Here is a 23,174-nt window from a genome sequence, read left to right as displayed (position 1 = left end):
GAGGAGCGGAGCTTCACACCCACTAAAGTGGTATGTATAAGGTCTTGTGTGTTCAAGAGCAAGCTTGGCTTGGAGGGTGTGTTCAAAAAGTTGAACTTTTAGATAAAGAAGATCCGCACTCTTCAGATTCACAGCGCCGAGCCGCACACAGCTTGATGGACTTGTCAAGCCGAATATTCGAACGAGAGTTTTTTTCATTTTTTATCGTATCATCATGTGATATCCATTCCGCCTTTCCACTCAGGTGAAGCTACAATGGATGGCTCATAAAGCTGGATGATACATCATGGCACTCGAATGTCACTCAACCCCTCCTTGAATGTCCTTCAAAAGATAACGAAAGTGGCATAACAAAAATATATTTTGCGTGCTATACATGCCAAAAAAACAAGAATTCTGATCACATGACATCACATAAGGATCTCAATCTATAGCCCCAAGTTGCGCACCTGACAAACGAATCCGATGGACAGGTTCACCCTACTGCAGAGCTGGGGAAGTAACCTGTAAACTGGCGAGGTGAATTCATCATTTTGAAGTGAACTGCTCGCCATCTTTCCCGCTTGCCTGGAGATGTCCGAGTCCTCAGCGTTCATGCAGGACGCGAGACACCACGCAACCGCCGAGAACACCTTTCTTGAACACTGGACTCTGATTGGTCAGGATTCCGGTTTGTATCGAAAGATGATAATTCAAGATGCGTAATTATAATTGTCGCGCAAAAGACGGTTGGAATGTGAGGTTTGACCCAGTGAGAAGCGGAAAAAGTCGCGCGTCAGGTTTTGCGTATAAAATGAGAGGTTTGTCTCCCCTCATTCCTCGCTACTTCCTCACTATCATCTCACATCTGCCATAACTTTTCTCCGAATACCTTTTGTCTAATCATTTCTCAAAATACCACTTTTAAAAACAAAATGTCATCTTCGCAAGCTCTCACTCAGGCTGCTTTGCAATCACTCCAAGAGTCATTAGGGGATCAGGGAGTAAACAGTCAGCCCAATTACTGCTACAATATCCTTCGTCACTCTTTTCAACTGATTACTTTACATTTGTCATTATCATCCCTTCGCCCAATTAGAACCCATGAACCCCAACACTTGCAGCTACGCGGAAGCCGACTACGGAAGTGACGATACCTCCACCGTTGCGTCGACCGTGGTCCTTACCGAAGCGCAAATTTTGCAAGAGATGTCGGAAACGAAGTCTTCCCGAACCTCTCCTCGCCGCTCACCTCGTCTCATCAACAGGCGAAGCACGATGGCTGAAAAGCCATACATCAGAAAGCCAAGGGTAACACCGACTGCCCGGGCCGTGAACAAAACACCCAGCAAGGCCAAGGCGCCTAGGAAGAAAAGGGTGACACCCAAACGAGGAAAAGGTGCCGACCAATAGCACCTCTATCATTCAGTGTAAGATCTCAATTCTGTCACCCTTGAACATATCCTAGTCTGTACGGTGTTCTTACCCATATGATTTTTCATATTTGCTATAGTCAGCTCCACTCGGCCAAAGTTGAATTGGCTTCACTATCATATCATTCTCATTTTTTTGTACTCGCAACCCAGTTTTAGTTTTAATCAGTATTTAAGTTATGTACCATGTGTAAGAAGTAGACAATTTTTTAAAGCTCTTGTACTATTTATATATTGAAAGTAATAAACTGGTCTTTGCCCGGCTTTTTGTTGATTAAACCTGTTGACACAAAGTCGAATCTAAAAATATCATAGCACACAAAGTAGCAGTGATATCTAGGCAGTCTCCCTGATAAGAAACTTCTCCTCTGAATTGTGCGCAAGCTAAGATTCCCATACGCTGGATGACATACCATGGCACTTGAATGTCACTCAGCATCACCTTGAATTTCCTTCAAAAGATAATGAAAGTGGCATAACAACAATATATTTTCCGTGCTATACATGCCAAAAGACAAGAATTCTGATCACTCATTCGTTCTATGTGAGTCTGACATCACATAAGGATCTCAATCTATAGCCCAAGTTGCGCACCTGGCAAAATCGCTTGCCCTGTTCGAATCCGATGAACAGGTTCACCCTACTTGCGAGCTGGGTACGTAACCTGTAAACTGGTGAGGTGAATTCATCATTTTGAAGTGAACTGCTCGCCATCTTTCCCGCTCGCCCGGAAATGCCTGAGTCCTCAGCGTTCATGCAGGACGCGAGACACCCGGCAACCGTCGAGAACACCTTCCTTGAACACTGGACTCTGATTGGTCAGGATTCCGGTTCGTATCAAAAGTGATAATTCAAGATGCGTGATCATAATTGTCGCGCAAAAGACGGTTGGAATGTGAGGTTTGGCCCAGTGAGGTGCGGAAAAAGTCGCGCGTCAGGTTTGGGGTATAAAATGAGAGGTTTGTCTCCCCTTATTCCTCGCTACTTCCTCACTATCATCTCACATCTGCCATAACTGTTCTCCGAATACCTTTTGTCTAATCATTTCTCAAAATACCACTTTTGAAAACAAAATGTCATCTTCGCAAGCTCTCACTCAGGCTGCTTTACAATTACTCCAAGAGTCTCTAGGGGATCAGGGAATAAACAGTCAGTCGGATTGCTGCTACGATATCCTTCGTCACTCTTTCTAACTGATAATTATGTACTTTACATTTGTCATTATCATCCCTTCGCCCAATTAGAACCCATGAACCCCAACACTTGCAGCTACGCGGAAGCCGACTACGGAAGTGACGATACCTCCACGGTTGCGTCGACCGTGGTCCTTACCGAAGCGCAAATATTGCAAGAGATGTCGGAAACGAAATCTTCTCGAACCTCTCCTCGCCGCTCACCTCGTCTCATCAACAGGCGAAGCACGATGGCTGAAAAGCCATACATCAGAATGCCAAGGGTAACACCGACTGCTCGGGCCGTGAACAAAACACCCAGCAAGGCCAAGGCGCCCAGGAAGAAAAGGTTGACACCCAAGCGAGGAAAAGGTGCCGACCAATAGCACCTCTATCATTCAGTGTAAGATTTCAATTCTGTCTCCCTTGAACATATCCCAGTCTTTAAGGTGTTCTTACCCTTATGATCGGTTTTCCCTCATTTTCATATTTGCTATAGTCAGCTCCACTCGGCCAAAGTTGAATTGGCTTCACTATCACATCATTCTCATTTTTTTGTAGTCGCAACGTAGTTTTAGTTTTGATCAGTATTAAAGTTATGTACCATGTGTAGGAAGTAGATGATTTTTTAAAGTTTTTGTACTATTTTTATATTGAAAGTAATAAACTGGTCTTTGCCCGGATTTTTGTTGATTAAACCTTTTGACACAAAGTCGAATATAAAAATAATATAGCACAAGAAGCAGCAGTGATATCTAGGTAGTCTCCCTGAGGAGAGACTTCTCGTTCGAATCGTGCGCAAGCTAAGATTCCTATATGTTATAAGTACTCTCCAGATCTTAGACCTTTTACACCATGCTCCAAGTGTTCAGACACCAAGGCCTGGTCACTATAATTGACCCAGTCATCGGTTTTCCAGCCTATGTAGCAATCAAAATGGATCACATAAACGCATATCATTACTAGACACAAATACACCGTATGCAATGTAGAGAACGTATGGAAAGAGAATTCGTGATGTTTTTAACTGGGGATGTCCGTCATCAGCTGCGCACTGGGCTCTTCAAAAGACTGGTGATTTGCACCACGATCGGTATTGAAGGATCAAGAATTTTGTGGCGCTACAAAGATACCATCGCTCTGCGTCTACGTTATGATCGTCATTTGTTTGAAGATCTGTTCTGGTTCTCAGTTTTTTGTGAGTATCAAATTTTGCGTACCTCGCGTGAGGTTCTGCTGAGCCTTATATGACTCTGAAGACGGGACTCGATTATTAGCACGGTACATGAGTCTGAGATTTAGTATTATAATGATTTAAAGTGAGATTACATCGGGCGCAAGATACAGAACAAGTACAAATATGATAATTCTTCAATTTATGGAGTAATTCAGGGTAACAGATCAGGAGAATAATTCGACATTCAGAATGATATTAACTAATCGAGCATAGCCTAAGGATTTTTCAAAACCAAGGAGTCCTAGAATCAAAATCGAAAAGAAATTGAATGTCAGTAAACTGAAAGATGAAATGTACAAAAGGCTTAGAGAGCACATACCTGGCATACGACAGAAAAGGCCTTGGAAATGATCAGAGCTTTAGGCAATATGGACAAAGGTGATTGGGTCAATGACCATCTGTGATTAAATCGAAAACATGTAAGCAAATTGAGTCACTCATCAAAGGAAAATGTAAGAGAAGGAAAAGTAAAGGAGGAAAAGACTGGAAGCTCCTATAAAAAGGAGCTACACTAAGAGGCACGAGTGGCGGAGCCAAGAGTATCTAGAATCCTGAATTGGTATTGCGAAAGCTAGGCCTAGCTCAACTAAACATCAGATCAAAGAAACTCCAGACGCTACAAAGACTATCTCGAAAGAAACCCAGAAGAGAGAATGAGAAAGATAGAAAGATCCATACCTAGCTCAACTAAACATCAGATCAAAGAAACTCCAGACGCTACAAAGACTATCTCGAAAGAAACCCAGAAGAGAGAATGAGAAAGATAGAAAGAAAATCAAACAACTGTGTACACTAAATCTACTATAGTCTGATAATACATGTCACACCTGTGATTGTGAGGTGTAACCTTACATCCTCCCCTCCTAAAAACAAAAACCCCCTTCAAAATAAAGAAAAGAAAAAACAAAGAAAGAAAAGCACTATCACATAATCAAAGAAAAGTTGAACCAAGGTATTGAAATTGATTAAAAGTCAAGAAAAAGAATAATAAAAGTTGTAAAATTAAAATTAAAACTAATAAAGTAAAAAGAAACAAAAAGAAAAAGAAATAAACTATCACAATCCCCTCTAAAACGTCGTTGAGTCGAAGAGCCTGCAAGAAAACCCGGTCGAACAAGGGATGCTCACAGCGTGGCCAAGGTAATGCTTACAAAACGACATAGTAGAACCACCGGCGGTGCATACGAAAGGAGAGAACGTACTTTGACCCCCTCTGTACTAGCTTTCCTTCCTATGCCGCCATATCCATTTCGTCCGAATTGTACTTGCGCAGCTTTGACTGGTGGAACACATTATGAGTCTTGTCCCCCTCGCTTAGTTGTACTCGCACATTCCGGCCTTCATTTAGGACTTCAATGATTTCGTAAGGCCCATCGTACCTGGCCTTCAATTTGGCAACAGGACCCTTCACCAACTTTTGACGGTCCTTGCTGTCAATCAGTACCCAATCACCCACTTCCAATGTCAAATCCGGCCCCCGACGAGAGTTATACCCCACCGCCTGGTTTACCTTTGATGCCCACAGCTTGTCACGCCACACAGCCCACGACTCCTGCCTCTTCTCCAACCAGCTCTTCACTCCCCCTCCTACCTGAATGTCTGTCTCAGCAATTGGGAAAAGCCGTGGTGGAAATCCTAAGACAAACTCCATCGGTGATACTCCAGTTGCGACGTTGACTGCCGAGTTAATAGCGTATTCTACCGTGGGTAACATCTGAAGCCACTTCCCATGCTTTCCTGCGACGTAGTGCCTCAACATCTGACCGACTGTTTTGTTGGTCCTCTCTGCCCTCCCATCCGCTTGCGGATGATAAGCCGTTGAGAGGTGCACACTGACTCCGAGTAAAAGTTGTAGCTCCTTCCAGAAACGCGAGGTCCAGATCTTGTCGCGATCGCCAATCATTGATTTTGGCGCCCCAAATATTGTCAACCAACTAGCAAAAAGACGACGAGCTGTGGTTTCCGCCGTGTCTTTTTGACACGTGGCAATTAACCGCGTGAACCCCGTCAGCCGACACGTACATGTCAACAGCATGTCGTATCCTTGTACCTTAGGGAAAGGACCCACAAAGTCCAAAGAAATGGCCGCCATAGGTCGTGATGGTACGTCGGTGCTTTGCAGTCGCCCAGGAAGACGTGTTGTCCTTGCCTTGTTCCTTTGACAACTGTCGCAGTTACGGACAAACTCCTCTACATCTTGCCCTAATCTCTGCCAATAAAACTCACTCCTCAATCGATCAGCAGTCTTCACTACCCCTAAGTGTCCTACTGTGTCATGCGCCACCTGAATCAATTCCGACTGCAGCCCCTCCGTAACAGGTATCACTAAGCGATCATCCACATACATTAACCCCTCCTTCCAAACACAGTTAGCTCGTAACGGCAGGACCTTACTCAGCTTTTGACAAAACGGGTCCGACAAATAGCCATCTTTGATGCGTTGTATCAGAGATTGTGACAACTTCGATTGGACTTCCATCACAGCCACATCCTCAATGCGAGATAATGCGTCGGCTACACTATTGTCAAGACCTTTGATATATTTGAAATCCAGATCGAATTGAGACAAGGTTTCAAGCCATCGAGCCTGTCGCCTGCTCAGGTCCCGTTGCGTCAACAAATGGGTTAATGAATGATGATCAGTCATGATGTTAACTTTCATCCCCAAAAGCAGCATTCTCCACTTGTTAAGAGCGTTGATAACAGCAAGCAACTCCTGTTCATGCACCGGGTAATTTTTCTCTGCGGGTGACATCTGACGACTCTCGTATGCAATTGGAGAAGATGTCTCCCAGTCCAAGCCTTGAAAAAGAGCCGCACCTAGAGCATGACCACTAGCATCACTAAAAAGCCATAGAGGTTCCCCAGAATCGTAATCGAGATTTTTCAAAGTTGGTAGAGTAGTAATGATTCTCTTGATGTTATCGAAGGCATCTTGTTCTTTCTCTCCCCAGACAAACTTCTCACTCGCCTTCTTACTACTCGTGAGTGGTGACAACTTCCCTGCATATTCCGCTAATCCATCTATAAATTTTTTCATCCACTGCACTGTACCTAAAAACTCTTTAAGTTGCTTAGCAGTCTTTGGTGTCTTCCAATTTGCAACTTTCTCAACCTTAGTATCATCAGCATATATTCCATCTGCACTAATTTCGTGACCTAAAAATTTGATACGGCGTCTAAATAATTTTGTTTTCTTAATTGAACAGTAAAGTTTTGCTGCCTTAAGTCTTTCTAACACCATCCTCAAATGCTCCTCATGCTCCTCTACCGTTTGTGAAAACACTACTATATCATCTATGTAAACCACACAAATCTTATTCACCAACTCCCCTAACACCTCTTCACATCTTCTTTGATGAGTTGCTGGAGCATTTGTTAAGCCCATCGGCATGACAACCCATTCATATAAACCCCAAGGTGTCTTTACTGCCGTTAAGGGAATGTCCTCTGGACGCATCAGTGTTTGAAAAAAGGCATTCACTTGATCCAATATGGAATAAATCTTCCCAGTTCCCACTCTCCTGATAGCCTCATCGACATTAGGCAGAGGAGATCTATCTTTGACAGTATATTTATTGAGCTTTCGGTAATCACAAACCCAACGCGGCGGTACAGTAGGATCTGCCTTTGGAATTACCATTGACGGTGAAGCATATGGGCTATCTGATCGTCGAAGACGTCCCGCAGCTACATGGGCATCAACCAACTTTCTCCATGCATCCTCATATTTGTGAGGGTAACCATAAGCCCGCTCATTGATCACCACATTAGGGTCCGTCAAGACAATGTTATGTCGTATTGCAGATTTCTCATCTTGTAATTCAGGTGGAATGAATTCTGCATCGTCAAACGCATCCACATCCGGTAAATCATCGGGAAAAAGGATCTCAAATTCTTTTAGCATCTTCATTTCACGAACAGATAAGTCGGAGGCATTTTCTATAACATCTAAATTATCAAACACTGCAGCAACTAAATCATGACGTTTATCCATCAAAAACTTCTCTTTTTCTTCTTTAAATTTCAACTGTTTCAATTCCTCACTCTTTTCTTTTTCAAAAATCACCCTCCCCGTCTTCGGTTGTATCACACTACGGCTAGCCACCGACACATCTAACTCGTGCTTGCGTAAGAAAGGTGTCCCCAAAATGACATCATACTGATCACCATGGAGTTCGGCGAGCTTGAAGAAAGTTGAACCAAAAACCACATTCGTACTTTTGATATTAGCAATGGCGAAATCAGTTAAGTTGACGTGCGATGCATTTGTGTCGATGGCTAAACGCACCACAGTAGGCTTGAGCAATTTACGTCTAACAAGCCGAAGCTTTCGTGCCAGGTGATTCGACATGAGGTTCGTCCCCGCGGCTGTGTCCATCAACGCACGAACGGGCACACCATTGATCATTAGTTCGAGGACAATCGGACGAGGAGCTGGGTTGGACGCAGAGAACTCTTCTGCATACTCTTCACCATGGACCGCCAGCGCTGCAACCAACTCATCATATGCAGCAACATCCGCCTTCCCAAGGTCTGGAAACTGCCCGGTGGGTGGATCAACTTGCACACTTGCCACTGGCACCACTGGACCTCTTCGGGGCGCTCCCGGCCGTGCAACGAAAGAACTGGTCGACTCGGCCGCTTTGGGTGGTGGGTAGGGTGGGTTACGAGGGAAATCGGCAGGGAAAGGAACATAAGTCATGTTTGGACGAGCATCGCAGCCCCCTAACCACTTAGGGCATTGAGTTTTGCATCGAGGGCATCGACCCGTGGATCTCATGAACGCCGCCCACCTCTCGGATCTAGCCGCTGGGTCTACTGGTGGACGCTGATAGCCTTGTGAAGTCGCCGATGGAGGTGGCGCTGTCGTGGATCGCGTAGCTTGAGCAGATGGACGACCGCTTGACCGAGGTTGAGTGGCTTCCACCGCATTCAAAAATCGAGCGGTTTCAAGGGCCTTCTTCTCAAATACCGCAAATGACCACTTCTGAGTTCTTGCATCTATCGCCCCTTCCACCAAATTGTCTTTCGCAGCTGACTCCCTAAACAACGTACTGGTCCCACTAACAATGCGCTCGGCTAAATCCTGATCATTACAATTGGACGCTGATAAGGTATCCTGCAAGTTTCGAGCTCTTACAATATAAGCTTGCATGTCCTCATTTGGTTTCTGAGACAATTCGCGCAACGATTGCTTAGCATCACGTAACCAACCAGCCGGCAAGACGCCATCTTCAAACATGTTCATCGCCTCCTCCCACGTCTTTCCATGGAGCTCGGCTTCATGTGTTCTATGCCACTGCACCGCATGAGGGACCGCCAAGGCTGCCGGCAGTACTTTCAATCGTTCAGAGTCATTGACGAGACCCTTCACATTGAATCGCGCCTCAATTCGATATCGCCATAATCGGAATCCGGAAACATCACCATAACCACAGGTAAATTGAGGTATTTCACTGTCCTTCAAATGGCGAGCAAGTACCTCCTTCTCCACCGCAGGTGCTGGGTACCAGTAGTTAACACCAGGAGGCAGATCGTGCTGACGCGGAATTCCCGATGAGACGTTTTGATACGGAACCTGTGACGGAATAGGTTGAGCAGGATAGTGAAACAAAGGAGGGACTGCGTGAGGCGGCGAGATATAATTCGCAAAAGGATTCCGGTGTCCATCCGAGTTCAGAGCAGGAGTGTCATCTGAGGTGGCGGACAAATGTTGTCCATGCATCGTTGAATCAGGGTGTGGGCGCGGTACCTCAGTGGTGTCGGCTTCAGCCGGTGTGGAAGTTACTACTGGAGGTTGGTCGCTCAGCTTTGGTGTGTGCTGTTCTTCGCGACGTTGGCCCACCATCTCGGCTAAGAGCGCCTTGATGTCACGGAGTTCAGCCCTGAGATCGTCATTTTCTGCCGCAACGCGTGCCATCCCCTCGGCACTTTCCTCCTGAATTCGGCGTACAGTCTCTTCCAGAGGTTCTTGAACTACCTTACCCTTGTCAGTAAGTTCGGTCGGTAAAACGCTTGTAGAAGTTCCCGATGGCGGTATCGAGGTCGAGGCACCCCCAGGATCAATGGTGTCACTGCCTGACATCATAGACATAGCGGTCGCGTCAGGCAAGGTTCCCGGTAAGATCGAACGTCGTCGTGTTGGCGGATTGACGACGTGGGATAAGATAGATGAAGTTGCTGGCGAAAGTTGATCCAAAGGCACGGGATTCAGGTTGAAAAGTTCAGCAATGGTTTTCGAGGCCGCTAAGACCCGTTCTCCCTGTCTAGGTGTACGAGGTTGCAAGCTGCTTGCAAGGTTGGTGTAAAGCAGAGGTACAGCTGTAGCGTGACTCGGTACAGACGCCGATCGCGCTGCAGGTTGGGTACGGTGAGATAGTAATCGTTCTGGATTGTCGAGGCGTTCCTCTAGCGAGTCTGGATGTTTTCTTGTATTTGGCATGAACTACTGATGTGAGACAACAAGTAGTTATTCGCGCGCAGATTAAGTTCGAAGTGATCGGCAGCAATTCAGTAGTTCAGTTTCAGCGTAGTTCAATTCAGTGGCGCAAGCTTCGGATTCGTTTTGCAAAAAAAAAAAATTCGGATTCGATTGATCGATTGGTTCGAAAGGATTTGATTTGGTGTTCGGATATAGATAAAAAAAGTGGAAGCTCCTATAAAAAGGAGCTACACTAAGAGGCACGAGTGGCGGAGCCAAGAGTATCTAGAATCCTGAATTGGTATTGCGAAAGCTAGGCCTAGCTCAACTAAACATCAGATCAAAGAAACTCCAGACGCTACAAAGACTATCTCGAAAGAAACCCAGAAGAGAGAATGAGAAAGATAGAAAGATCCATACCTAGCTCAACTAAACATCAGATCAAAGAAACTCCAGACGCTACAAAGACTATCTCGAAAGAAACCCAGAAGAGAGAATGAGAAAGATAGAAAGAAAATCAAACAACTGTGTACACTAAATCTACTATAGTCTGATAATACATGTCACACCTGTGATTGTGAGGTGTAACCTTACAAAGACATACGTGGATTGTTTCGTAAAAAAAAAGAAAATACATTTTGATGATCGGCGTAAGCTGAACATTTACGGGAAATGTGAAAAAGGGATCAAAGATGTTGGAATAAAGTTTTTTCAAAATCTCCAGCTAGCAACATGCCCAGCGCCCTCTTGACACTGTATACATTCAAAAAAGTCAGAACTCAATATATTGATCACAATAACAAAGGGATAAATCCCAATGCATGTATTGAACCTCAAAAGACTAAAGCAACATAGTCTAAATCTAATCGTTTCTCAAATTATGTAGTGCTGTAAGTATTCAGCTCTAATTCTGAATCCTCATAGTCGTCTTTGGGAAAAGGGGTAGAGTAGAGAAAGAGCGCCCTTGGTAGAGGTCAATATTCAAATCAACACCTGTCGTGGTATGATGACAGGTAGAATATCAGGGTAATTCATTCGATGACACAATGATCAAACACAAATTTTCATAGGCGAATGGCTCTGCACTGTGTAGAGGAAAGGCCTCAATGGATGATCTATGTTTTGTTTCGTGCTGTTTATAACTTCATTCAAGAGACTTGGAGCGGGAGAAGATGTTTTTGACTTCTATCACATCAAATTCGCAGCCTCTGCCAAAGACGATACCATGATTCTGCGTGAGTGCGCCCTTTTTAAAAATATTGAATATGTTGGTTTGAGTGGGTAACATGCACAAAATCGATTGTCCTGATTTGGTCATCCTTGAACACCACAACTACGAAACTCTTCAATTCAACATCGATCCGGTAGCTTCAAAATCCCTTGATTTCACCGCATTTAGCCGCCTATAGCCTTAAGGAAGGACGATTGAAGACTTCGGTTACTGGAATACAAATTTGTTTGAGTGTCTCCTACACATTCTATCTCGATAGACTCCTGTGATATGTTCGTGACTTTAACTCTAGGGATCTTCAGTTTCATAGTATCCTTTTGGAAGTCTCATGATGCTGTCTGGTCCTAGGTTTTATGAATTCCCTTGGCTTGTGAAAATTTCCTTCTGCTCGTATCAACCCAAGTAGCTTTCTCTTGTGTTGTAATATCAATATATGATACCATCTTGGTCTCATTTTTTTGTGATTGTACCAAGTTTAAGGCCCTCTATCGAGTCTTCTTCACAAGGCTTGTAGGAGACCAGAGCCCAGCGCGAAAATGGTCAGTTTGCTAAATTTCTCTTTCTTTCTTTGAGGCTGTAGTTTCAAAGTTTTTTAAAAGTAACATAACGCTATCTAGCAATAGCTTTTGTCAATTCCCTTGGCTCGTTGTAATTTTCCTTTACTCATATCGATCCAATTGTCTTTATCCTGTTTTGTAAATCGACATCAGTAGATCATTTTGGTCTAATGTCCGTTCGCGTGATTCTACCAAGATTAACGGGCTCTATTGAGTCTTATTCCCATGATAGTAGGACAATAGAGCCCAGTGTGAAAATGGACAACTTCCCAATGTGCTTATTCATCTTTCTTTGGATAGTTTTGGCCGATGCATGACTTTTTTTAGTGAAGAGTGACTCTAAAATCTTATCAGATTTCTAGATTCATTTTTCGATCAGAACTTGATTTTATGAAGATCTTATACATAGGGATATAGGCTCTACTAAGTGTGATGCAATCCATATCACGATTCTTATTGTTAAAGAAGTCCTCAATTCAAATTTGCTCCTGTTCCTCCTCTATCATGTGTTACACTCTAGTTCTGTTGCTAAGAGTTTTTTTGTACGCTTTGTACGCTTTTTATTCTTTTTATTTAAAAGATATGAAAACCCAATTGCCTAGAGCCTGCGGATTGATAACCAGAATCCTACCAGCGATCACAAATCCTCGCCAGGTATGTAAACTTCCAGAACAAGTACTACAAATGATGAGTTTCTTGCTTCTTATTTCATGACATAAGACACTCCATGTCCATGTTTTTTGTTACAAAAAGAGATATATCAGATGGCTTTTCTTCTGAGCTCCAGACGAGTCACGAAATTTTGACTGTATGCTTCTCCGACGTCAAATGATTTATTCCTGTTGTCCAGAAATTCCCAAAACCTCTCATATACTGGGATATGTAGAGCGTTTCTTGTTCTTTGTGTCTTCAAATATTGATCATTGATTGAAACGTATACAGGAAGCGAGCGCCCGTGATAGGACTATAAAATTAACAACACAACACATAGTGTGTAGTGATCACATGCCAACTGCAGACGAGGTAGGATGGTACCCAGTGTACAGACGAAAATCTTCAACAGGTGTTGTCTCTCTGTTGGTATGGTTTGGTTGTAAGTAGAACGCGATGCTTTAGGTAGGCATGAACTTGGCTTGAGTTCATTTGGAAGGCTAGCTGAGCTGCAAGTATTCTGGTTGAAGGAAGTTGAGAAATTTGTGTGCGAAGAGTTGTTTCAACTTTCAATCAAGGGTTGTCAGTTTGCCGTTTTAGTGCTGATGTTGGTTTTTGAAAGCTGAAGTTTTAATACCATTTTTCAATCAAAATCGAAAACCTCCACGTCATCGTCAACTTCATTCAAACGTTACTCAACACATCGGACTTCAGCGGAAAACGAATGCCGAATACTCGATCAGAAGTCACACTACATAGTCGATTAGCCTTTGGTCATCAATCTATTCTCTATCGATAACGATCGAACGGGTGGTGATCCATCAAAAAGTGGAATAGCAAGTGAAAACCAAAAAACAGATATCATACCGTTTTACATGATTGGGTTTACCTCCTGGTTCGGATTGTCCGATGCTTTTGGATTCCTATGACAAACCATGGAAGGTAACTCAAGATAAACGAAGCTCAAGTCTCGAAGATAATTGCATACCCTATTGAGGATGTGGACCACCCAGATCGATGAGAAGCGCAATGAATTTTATCTTGCTTTCCCTCTTAGATTGCTTCAATCTCGAGGAGATGAAATTTCTGAATCAACGATGGAAGGTCTCATTCATCCATGCACAGTCATATAATTGAATCGTGGGCAATCGTGATATTTGAAGAGTCTCGTCAATCTGATCTACCTTTGGATTCATTTTGATGGACCGTTTTGACATTGTACTATGCAACTATGCATGTGGACCTCTTTTTGATGAAAAATATAATGAAATGATGCTTCAGGCTTTGTATTCCCCATTACCATTTTGTCCCGCTTTACACCTTTACAGGTCAACACAAATGCAGTACAAAATCTGATGGATTGGTAGACTGTGACACAAACTTGTTCAAGCGGCTTGGCACCCATTCTTACTTCTATTATTCTACTTCGTTGTCATTGCTTTGACCTCGGGGCGAGATATTTGCAAGTATTTTATTCAGTCATTTCTCTCAGAAAGGTCTCAGGGTTCATCTGGAAGTATGCGCTCTCGCGGGCGACTCTAGAATAACATCACATACTGGATAGCGTGCAAACTTAGCCCATTGTTTCGTCATTTGAGTCGCTTACCCCTTGCCGTCCTGAGAGGTGGTTACCTGTGTTAATTTCCCAACATTCTGCCATAATCCATTTGAATATCAAAGTCTAAAAACCTGCGAATATCGACACACCTCTTCCGATTAATTTAAAGATTTATGTGGAAGTCATAGCACTGAATTGCGAGCAAATATTCGAACGCGTGTATCAGTGGACAGGTACCATCCAGTTCTGCGGAGGCAGGTTCGCTATGAATATGTGCACTGATTCCTGAAAGAAGCGTCCAGTATATTTGTGTAGTAACACCTTTGACTTGCCGTATCATGATGGAAGTTATTATGATATCGGGATATGGTGAATCCTGTTTTAGTTGGAGTCCTTCATAGAAGCCATCTGATTCCTAGATTGTATGTAGGTCTTATTCGATTGCGAGTTTACCTGTCATACTACCCATTATATTGATGAAACTAAGACGTGTATCTTGGAATCCAGAGGACCGCTACACTCTTGTCCATCGACACTTGATCGGATAGAGACTAACATTGAGAAGTTTGACATCATGATCTTTAAGGACAAACAATGGTCAAAGACTAACTAAGTTCCCAAAACCACATTGGTGATAGTCTTACGTGCACATCCACCTGGGTGATCAGAAGACAATAGAGATTTATGTTGTTCAAAGCACCACTAGTTGACGTGTCCCTTTTGCTTAGATACATGAGGAATGTGATTACCCTAGGAAGATCCGTCGACGGTGATTTTGTGAAGATCAACCACAAGGCGTAGGTGATTTTGATATGGAGAGGTCTTGCTTGAAGTCAAAGAGGACTACACTGCTGTCTACAATGAGTGAATCAGGAAGAGATCAATTGCGAGAACTGTCAAGTTTGATTATCATCTTAAGTGTCAAAGTCAAAGTCAGGTCAAAGACGGTCTGAATGCATGGCGATCGTCATCAAGGTTCAATGATCTTTTGATTCTACAAGGGCGTGTAACTTCAAAGATACTATCTCTCTAGGTGATTGTTTCACATATCGGAAGGGGTGTTTTGGTGCTCAGTCTTTTTGGAGTCTCGAATCGCAGTTGTCTCACACGAGGTTTTACGAGCGTACGGCTCTCTAGAGACGGAACGCAAATGGAATGGTATACGCGTCTGGGATCACAAATTATAAATACCTCAAGCAAGATTCGATTGGACGGAAGGGACACATCAACAAGTGCGAGTAAAATAACTACTTTTTGTAAAGAGATCTGAATAGTCACTGAGGATAACAAATTACGAGAATCTTTCAACACTGAGAATGAAAGTAACTATTTGAGGATAGCCTAACGATTTTTCAAAACCATGGAGTCCTAGAATACCAATCGAAGACAATGTCAGTCAAATGCATGATGTCACATAAAAAGGGTTGGAAACGACATACCTGGCATACGACAGAATAGGCCTTGGAGATGATCAGAGCTTTAGGCGATACGAACAAAGGTGATTGGGTCAATGACCATCTGTGATTAAATCGAAAATGTGTAAGCAAATTGAGTCACTCATTAAAGGAAAATGCAAAGGAAAAGTAAAGGAGGAAAAGACATACATGGACTGTTTCGTAAACGTATTCGAATGGTTCTGGAAGCTGGATCAACTCGAAAGGCTTGGGGGTTTCTCGTACGCGGGGGTCGTATTCAGTAGTGAGAAAGTAAGGGTCTTGATGGGAAAGAGGGGGAGGTAGATTCTTCATAGGAGGTTCAGTAGGAGGAGTGATGTTAATCAAAGGAGCCCATAAGCAAGCAATTGGAGGGGAGATGGAAGGATAAAATCTATGAAGAGGGAGTTCCAGAGGCTCGCACTCGGAGTGACGAGCGGAGATCCAGGAAAAGAGTTTTAGGAAGCCGTAATAGAAAAGGTAGAGGATAGGGAATGAAATTGATGAAAAGATAAAGTCTTCGATGAAGAAGTTTAGAAAGGTAGACTCGAAGAGCTCTAGATGTCCAAGGTTGAATAAGAAAACATGGAGTATGAAGACCATAATCAGATAAAATGGAAAAGTGTAAAGGATCTGACGAAGAGCGATCTTGTTGAATGGAGTGGAAGTCATATCGAACATGGGAAGAGTTGAGTGATATGAACTGAAGGGATGTGGATAAGAAGGTGGTGGTAAGGATGATGAAATGAACTTTGGATCCAACTCTTAGAAAATTGTATTCGTCTGCTGCTGATCCAAATCCCTAGCACGTGACACAATACGCGGTAAGCTTCACTTTGTGTGTATGAAAATGTAAACAAAAAAGCAAAAAAGCGAATACATTTTGATCATCAGCGTAAACAGGACCTTTACGTGAGATGCGAAGAAGGGATCAAATACATTGGAATAAAGTTGTTTCAAAATCTGCAGCTCACAACATGACCAAGGCCCTCTTAGTACAACTCCATCCACTCGAGGAGAAAAGGTAGGATTTAATTCATCAATCATGTCGAAGTAACAATCAATGTACGTGTTGAACATTAAACAAGACCAAATCAACCAAGCCTATATATACTCACTTCCCAAAATTTTCAGATTGAGCCAATCCACCCTAATCGTGGTTTTCCAGAAACCAAAATTCTCTGAATTCAAGACTTGAAGCCCCCGATTCCTTCAGAAGTTCATGAACATTCGATGTGCTATCAAATTCTTCAGTAATTCCAAATACTGGGAATCTTATGATAACTTGATAATATTGGCAAGATTGTTCGCACTTTCCTCCAACCGCGACCCAGAGTTGTTTATTTATGTTGTGTTCAGCAGTCTTTTACTCGATGAGAGAATCCTGAATGAATCGTCTCTTGCCTAAGCTCCAGGTATGGTTCAAGGTTTGAACCTCATGCATAATTCATCTCCCGAACGGGTGGTCAAACTCATTTGGCTTTCTTTAGCAGGAACCCTCATACCATCTGAACACGAGTCACAAGAAGATCAATCTCACGTCTCTTATTCACCAAGGGACTCGGGTCTTGAGGAAACTGCTGGTGTGACGCCAGCATCTTCACAAAAGCAGAAGACAGCTGTAAGTCCCACCAACATAACTCAACATTTTGCAAAAGCTTGCAAATCTGATGCTCCTAATCTTTTTCGTGGTTATCGTTGAGAAAATACGAAGATTAGAGAACCAGAGGCCTTGATAAAATTGAATATTCAGGTGATCACAAGGGGTGACATGATCAGAGCTAAACATCCGGGTAAATCGTCCGGGTAAATCGCTCAATGAAAAAATGACAAAACAAATTGACATAGATGGGAGGGATTATGATGCGTAGAGGTAAGTACCTAATTGTGACTTGTGTTCTGTCTGTTGGTGTTTATCAATCCATATAAGATAATATTCAATCCATAGAGTTTCCAAAAGAGCAAGATTTGTTTGACGAGCTTCACATCAGACTTACCACAGTTGGCAAAGATCATGTCGTCGTGTTCCTTTGTGAGTTCATACTCCAATTTACTCATGTTTGATATGGCAGCATTTGAGTGGTGAACATGAAAAAAATCTCAAGTTCGTTCAATAACCCTTGAACATCACAACTACCAGATCTTTCTTTTGATCATTTCTTGATTGGGCCCAACATCTCTTCATTTGATCAGATCTTGCCGCCTTTGATATATGTATGTAGGGATTATAGAAAACTGATGATACCCTACCCTCCTTGAAATGATGACCTCTTCTTGGTCTCTTTCAGGGCAAATTATGTTGGGGGTCTCCTATGAATTCTATCTTGATAAACTCCTACGATATATATTTATGAGCTCAATTCTACAACTACTTAGTTACAAGATATTCTTACAAGATTCACATAATGCTATCTAGTTAGAGTCTTCATCAATTTTCTGCGCACATATGTCACAGTGGAGATAATTGATGATCAAAGACTTGCAAGGCAACATTGGGATAGAATTACTAGGATCCCGTTCGCGTTGCAGGTTGTGGGGCGTTGGTTGGATGATAGACGCCAAGAGAAGAAGAGAGCAACTCATACATGAAAACCGTCGTACAGAGTAGTTCTAGGGGTCCAAATTGATTGATCATCGTACCGAGGTTATAAAACCGAGGAGAGAATAAGTGATGTGTGATTTGATTTGGCTGCCCTGAAGGTCAATCAGACGCGGCACTTGGCAATCTACAATTTAGAATACCGTGATCCAAACGATCGCCTGTCATGGTGACGTCTAACCAGGCGTTTGCTTTGCTGCACCTTCTATAAAATCTGGATTGTTCAGCTCTTCTTTCTTCCTATCCTCATCCGCTCTTCACCTTCACCTGTAAATTTAACTATCCGCAATCAACTCATCAATTATCTTTCTGTATACTCAGCATTCAATCCTCAGTTAATCACCTTTGTAAAATATTTCTATCAATCAGTTTACCGCTTCTGTTTACTCCATAATTCAACCAGTTTTTTTTAACTCAAACCATTTAATCGTTCATATTCCACTTTCAAAACCATCAATAAATATGCTTCTCAACGCTTCCTTTATTGCTGCCTGTCTGCTTTTGGTCAACGTATGTCAAGCCGCACCAGTTAGCGAACTTGGCAATCACGATGGCCTTCAAGTTTCTAACGTACAACTTCAACGACGACAAACCCCTCCGTGAGTCAACTCGAGTTCAATATGATGTAGTTTTTCAAACACGGTTTTCTGACATGAAACTTTCTTAGAGCCCTACACCGACGACAAACTTCCTCTGCCGGTTTACCTGCCTTGAGCGACGAAGCTAAAGCAGCACTAGAAAAAACCAAGTTAGATGGGAAGGCCAGACTTGAAGCTGTGACTGCTGCGGGTGGAACTGTTACTGATAGAGAAATATTATTGGTTATCAAGAAGGCTGCTGAGGAAAACCCCAAGAAGGATCATCCTAAGGCTATAACCGATGGATTTATAGCTCTCACAGACCAAAAGCTTGCAGAAGCCAAGAGCGGTAAATCTTCGTGAGTAACCCTTCTTGAATCATATCTTTCGAAATTTTATCCTGACATGAAACTTCTTTAGATCACCACAACGACGACAAACTTCCTCTGAAGGTTTACCTGCCTTGAGCGACGAAGCTAAAGCAGCATTAGAAAAAACAAAGGCAGATGGGAAGGCCAGACTTGCAGCTGTGACTGCTGCGGGTGGAACTGTTACTGATAGAGAAATTTTATTAGTTATTAAGAAGGCTGCAGAGGAAAACCCTAAGAAGGATCATCCTAAGGCTATAACTGATGGATTTATAGCTCTCACAGACCAAAAGCTTGCAGAAGCCAAGAGCGGTAAATCGTCGTGAGTAACCCTTCTTGAAGCATATCTTTCGAAATCATATCCTGACATGAAACTTCTTTAGATCACCACAACGAAGACAAAATTCCTCTGAAGGTTTACCTCCCTTGAGCGACGAAGCTAAAGCAGCATTAGAAAAAACAAAAGCAGATGGGAAGGCCAGACTTGCCGCTGTGACTGCTGCGGGTGGAACAGTTACTGATAGAGAAATATTACTAGTTATCAAGAAGGCTGCTGAGGAAAACCCCAAGAAGGATCACCCTAAGGCTATAACTGATGGGTTTATAGCTCTCACAGACCAAAAGCTTGCAGAAGCCAAGAGCGGTAAATCTTCGTGAGTAACCCTTCTTGAAGCAAATCTTTCGAAATCATATCCTGACATGCAACTTCTTTAGAGCACCACAACGACGACAAACTTCTTCTGACGCTTTACCTCCCTTGAGCGACGAAGCTAAAGCAGCACTAGAAAAAACGAAGGCAGATGGGAAGGCCAGACTTGCAGCTGTGACTGCTGCGGGTGGAACAGTTACTGATAGAGAAATATTATTAGTTATCAAGAAGGCTGCTGAGGAAAACCCCAAGAAGGATCATCCTAAGGCTATAACTGATGGATTTATAGCTCTCACAGACCAAAAGCTTGCAGAAGCCAAAGCTAAGTCATCAGCTTAATGATATAATCTCTTTCATTGTAATCCTTCTGTTTGTACTCGTTGTATGGACTGGTTCATACCATAGATCGCCCCCTTTTTTCCCGGTTGTTTTCAGTTGATTTACAGATCTATATTGTACATATTAATTCAGGCTCGAGAAATACGGATATATCCTTTTTGATTAATTTTGAAAAAGATCAATTGGTTTTGTTATTACAATCGGGAGGAGTTTTAACTTCATTACCATCCATGTCCCTTATCCAGGCCTTATTGCTTGAATTGAGACTCCAATTGTCAGAGATGGTGTTGAACATCACTTCAAGGTTTGGTGGCTGAGGTTTTAATTTCATGAAACTTGAACATCTTGGATGAGTGCTTATCGGAACAGGGTGTTCTCTCTTTGAGGCATTTTCCTGACTCAGGGTCTCTCAGGGTGCATTTTGGGATTGATCTCCAGATTTCACACGTCAAACATACTTGTTTGTACAGTACTACAATCACCGTCACGTGACCAAAACCAAAAAATATGCAGAGTGATCGGAGTCAGCATTCTGTGGGGTTTCTGAAGAACACTGGGGCATTGATATCTTGAATTGAGAATATCTGAAGGATGTGGTCTGAATCTATGGAGCATATACAGGCTGACATTGCATTCTGATCATCAGGGCTTTGGACTGGAACCACCAATCTTGGAAAGACTCGTTTGAGTTTGGATGCCCTTAAGAGTCATTCAATCGAAGCAGGGTTGAACCAGATTTACAAGATTAACCAATCTCAAGTTAAAAAGTTTATAGCAAGGGTTGGTTTGTCTGATATACTCATTCATATACCCTCAAGATACCCTCATATACCCCGAAAGTTTATTTACTTTCTTCAAGTTTCTGATGCTCAACTTCGATCAAGATATTTCAAAAACCGATTTGATTGATCTTCATCATCATCATCAAATTTCTTTAGAGGATGGGTTCAATAAAAAGTTCTTCACATCAAGTTTCTATAAATGGTTCTTCTTCAAGTTATCATCGATCAAAAGATATTAATCTAAGTAATCCGAACAGATCACCTTCAAATCATTCTTCACATCAAAAACAATATACATCTTCTACACCTACTACGGTTCGATCGAGTCACAGTTTACCTGCTTCACCACATTCTTCTAGATCACTTTCATCACCACATCATTCTCCTTTACTCTTATCACCATCAAAACCATTACAAAGTTTAATAATTGATGAAAATCAAGACGATTATAAGTCTGTGAATGATGGAGCTTCTAGAAGAACGATTCATTCATCTGGGATAGGATCCGATCATCGGTCTAATAGATCTGATTATAAAGAAAACCCATCAAGAAGAGAAATCAAATCGTTAATGACAACAACACCTACGACCTTTAATATAGCTTATAGTCCAAGTATAGATACGAGCATTCGAACGTCACAAAAAGGTTCGATTAGAGAAAGTCATTGTACAGCTAGTCAAATTGGATCTAATAAAACTCATCAACTTAATCCGAATATGATTGAAAAGATTGAAGAAGAAACAAGATTAGAATCTAATATGATTAGAGGAATCGGATGTGAAAGAAATTCAAATGATTTAGCTGAAATTATTTTAGGATTAATTAATTGTTTAAAATTAATGAAAAAACAAGTAGTAGTTTTGAAAGAATGGAATTTAAAAAGAAAAGAAAACAAAAAAATTAAAAAAATCGAGAAAGAAAAAGAAAAGAATGGAAAGAAAGGAGAAGGTAAAGGAAAGAATCAGGATTTAGAAGTAGGTGGTATAGATGAAGAAGAAGAGTTAAAATCATTGAAATCAGATAAAGAAAAACTTTTACATGAATTAAATCAACTTGTGAATCCTAATGGTTCGAAGAGTGAGATGGGAAACCAAGTCGAAATTAACTTGTGTCGAATCAATTCTTATAAATCTAATTTTTCTTCTATTCAACCTAAACTTCCGGAAGAAGTTTGTGTTTGGCAAAAAGAAGGTAGTGCTGGTTGGAGAGTTAGAAAACTCACTCTTAAACATGAGTAAGTCTGTCTCTTCTTTTTTGGGGAGGTTTATTAATTTGGAATTAATGACTGGGTTTTGGGTTTGAAAAGTGATGAAATTGGTTTGAAAGGTTTAGATAGTGAGTAAAAGTTTTGTATGTTGACTTTTCATGGAAAGATCAGTTTGTGTTGATTAATTCTTGTTTATGGTATTTTAATAGATGACTTGGATCCAAAGGAACATTTGAAAGCAAGATCACAGGGAAGTCATCAAGCAATTATCCATCATGATGGTATGTAATTTGTTTTTTTCCCCAACCAATCATGATCGTTTCTAACTTTGTGTTTTATTTTGTGGTGGTGATGGGGGGTCAATTTCTTAATAGACTCTTTAACTTATCCTTCTAGATCTACAATTTCTTGAATGATATTGATTTCAAAGTGCTTTCTTTTTTCTTGAGATTGGATTTTTTTTTGTCAAAAACAAAAAGTGGAATGAATATTGAATATATATATACCAAGTTTGAACTTGAATGAAATTATGATTGATTGATGAATTGAATTTCTTACAATTGATAGGATGTTTTGTAAGTATTTTGCATTTCAGTTTATTGGATTGTCTTTCTGGGATTTGGCCAAAGGGACTTTTTGGGATATGTTTTTTGGTTATGAAGGGGTTTTCTTGAATCCAAAGATTCTTTTAGGATTTCTTCAGTTTGTATGGTTGGTAGGATCATTCATGACTATAGTTGATAGTTTGGTGTTTGTATCAATATGATATCTTGATATATGATTTGAACTTGTTTCTCCAATTGTTCTTGTGTCTCTGATCTGACCTCAAAACATCCGCCACAAATCATTTGTTGTCTAGAATATTGATCTAGACATACTTTTTGCCTTTCTGGGGGGTGAAAAGTGAAGGGGCCTTCATGCCCCCAACACATATCTATATTAGCAGTTGCTAGACTTTGATAATTACTATGTAGGA

At 41.8% G+C, this 23,174-nt stretch overlaps 4 protein-coding genes across 4 annotated transcripts; all 4 read left to right on the top strand.

The window, feature by feature from the left end:
• Positions 1-1,916: 1,916 nt before the first annotated feature.
• MELLADRAFT_90124 (uncharacterized protein) lies at positions 1,917-2,970 on the top strand (the record flags this gene model as incomplete). Its single annotated transcript, XM_007413267.1, has 6 exons — positions 1,917-1,956; positions 1,999-2,067; positions 2,162-2,242; positions 2,297-2,371; positions 2,502-2,561; positions 2,657-2,970. 6 exons carry the CDS (start codon positions 1,917-1,919, stop codon positions 2,968-2,970), a joined length of 639 nt encoding a protein of 212 aa, XP_007413329.1.
• Positions 2,971-17,092: 14,122 nt separating this feature from the next.
• On the top strand, positions 17,093-17,761 carry MELLADRAFT_65531 (uncharacterized protein; the record flags this gene model as incomplete). The annotated part of the gene is made up of 4 exons (XM_007413268.1): positions 17,093-17,296; positions 17,524-17,548; positions 17,624-17,707; positions 17,748-17,761. 4 exons carry the CDS (start codon positions 17,093-17,095, stop codon positions 17,759-17,761), a joined length of 327 nt encoding a protein of 108 aa, XP_007413330.1.
• A 975-nt stretch (positions 17,762-18,736) lies between these two features.
• MELLADRAFT_65530 (uncharacterized protein) lies at positions 18,737-20,208 on the top strand (the record flags this gene model as incomplete). The annotated part of the gene is made up of 6 exons (XM_007413269.1): positions 18,737-18,784; positions 18,837-18,873; positions 18,944-19,211; positions 19,273-19,542; positions 19,604-19,873; positions 19,935-20,208. The coding sequence occupies 6 exons, from the start codon at positions 18,737-18,739 to the stop codon at positions 20,206-20,208; spliced, it is 1,167 nt and encodes a 388-aa protein (XP_007413331.1).
• Positions 20,209-21,149: 941 nt separating this feature from the next.
• MELLADRAFT_109218 (uncharacterized protein) lies at positions 21,150-22,610 on the top strand (the record flags this gene model as incomplete). Its single annotated transcript, XM_007413270.1, has 4 exons — positions 21,150-22,225; positions 22,298-22,326; positions 22,408-22,479; positions 22,573-22,610. 4 exons carry the CDS (start codon positions 21,150-21,152, stop codon positions 22,608-22,610), a joined length of 1,215 nt encoding a protein of 404 aa, XP_007413332.1.
• Between the last annotated feature and the right edge of the window lie 564 nt (positions 22,611-23,174).

This window comes from Melampsora larici-populina (genome assembly GCF_000204055.1).
Source record: "Melampsora larici-populina 98AG31 unplaced genomic scaffold MELLAscaffold_35, whole genome shotgun sequence".
NCBI classification, from domain to species: domain Eukaryota; kingdom Fungi; phylum Basidiomycota; class Pucciniomycetes; order Pucciniales; family Melampsoraceae; genus Melampsora; species Melampsora laricis-populina.
The sequence above is the reverse complement of the archived record's forward strand: the minus strand, read 5'-3'. Positions and strand labels throughout refer to the sequence as shown.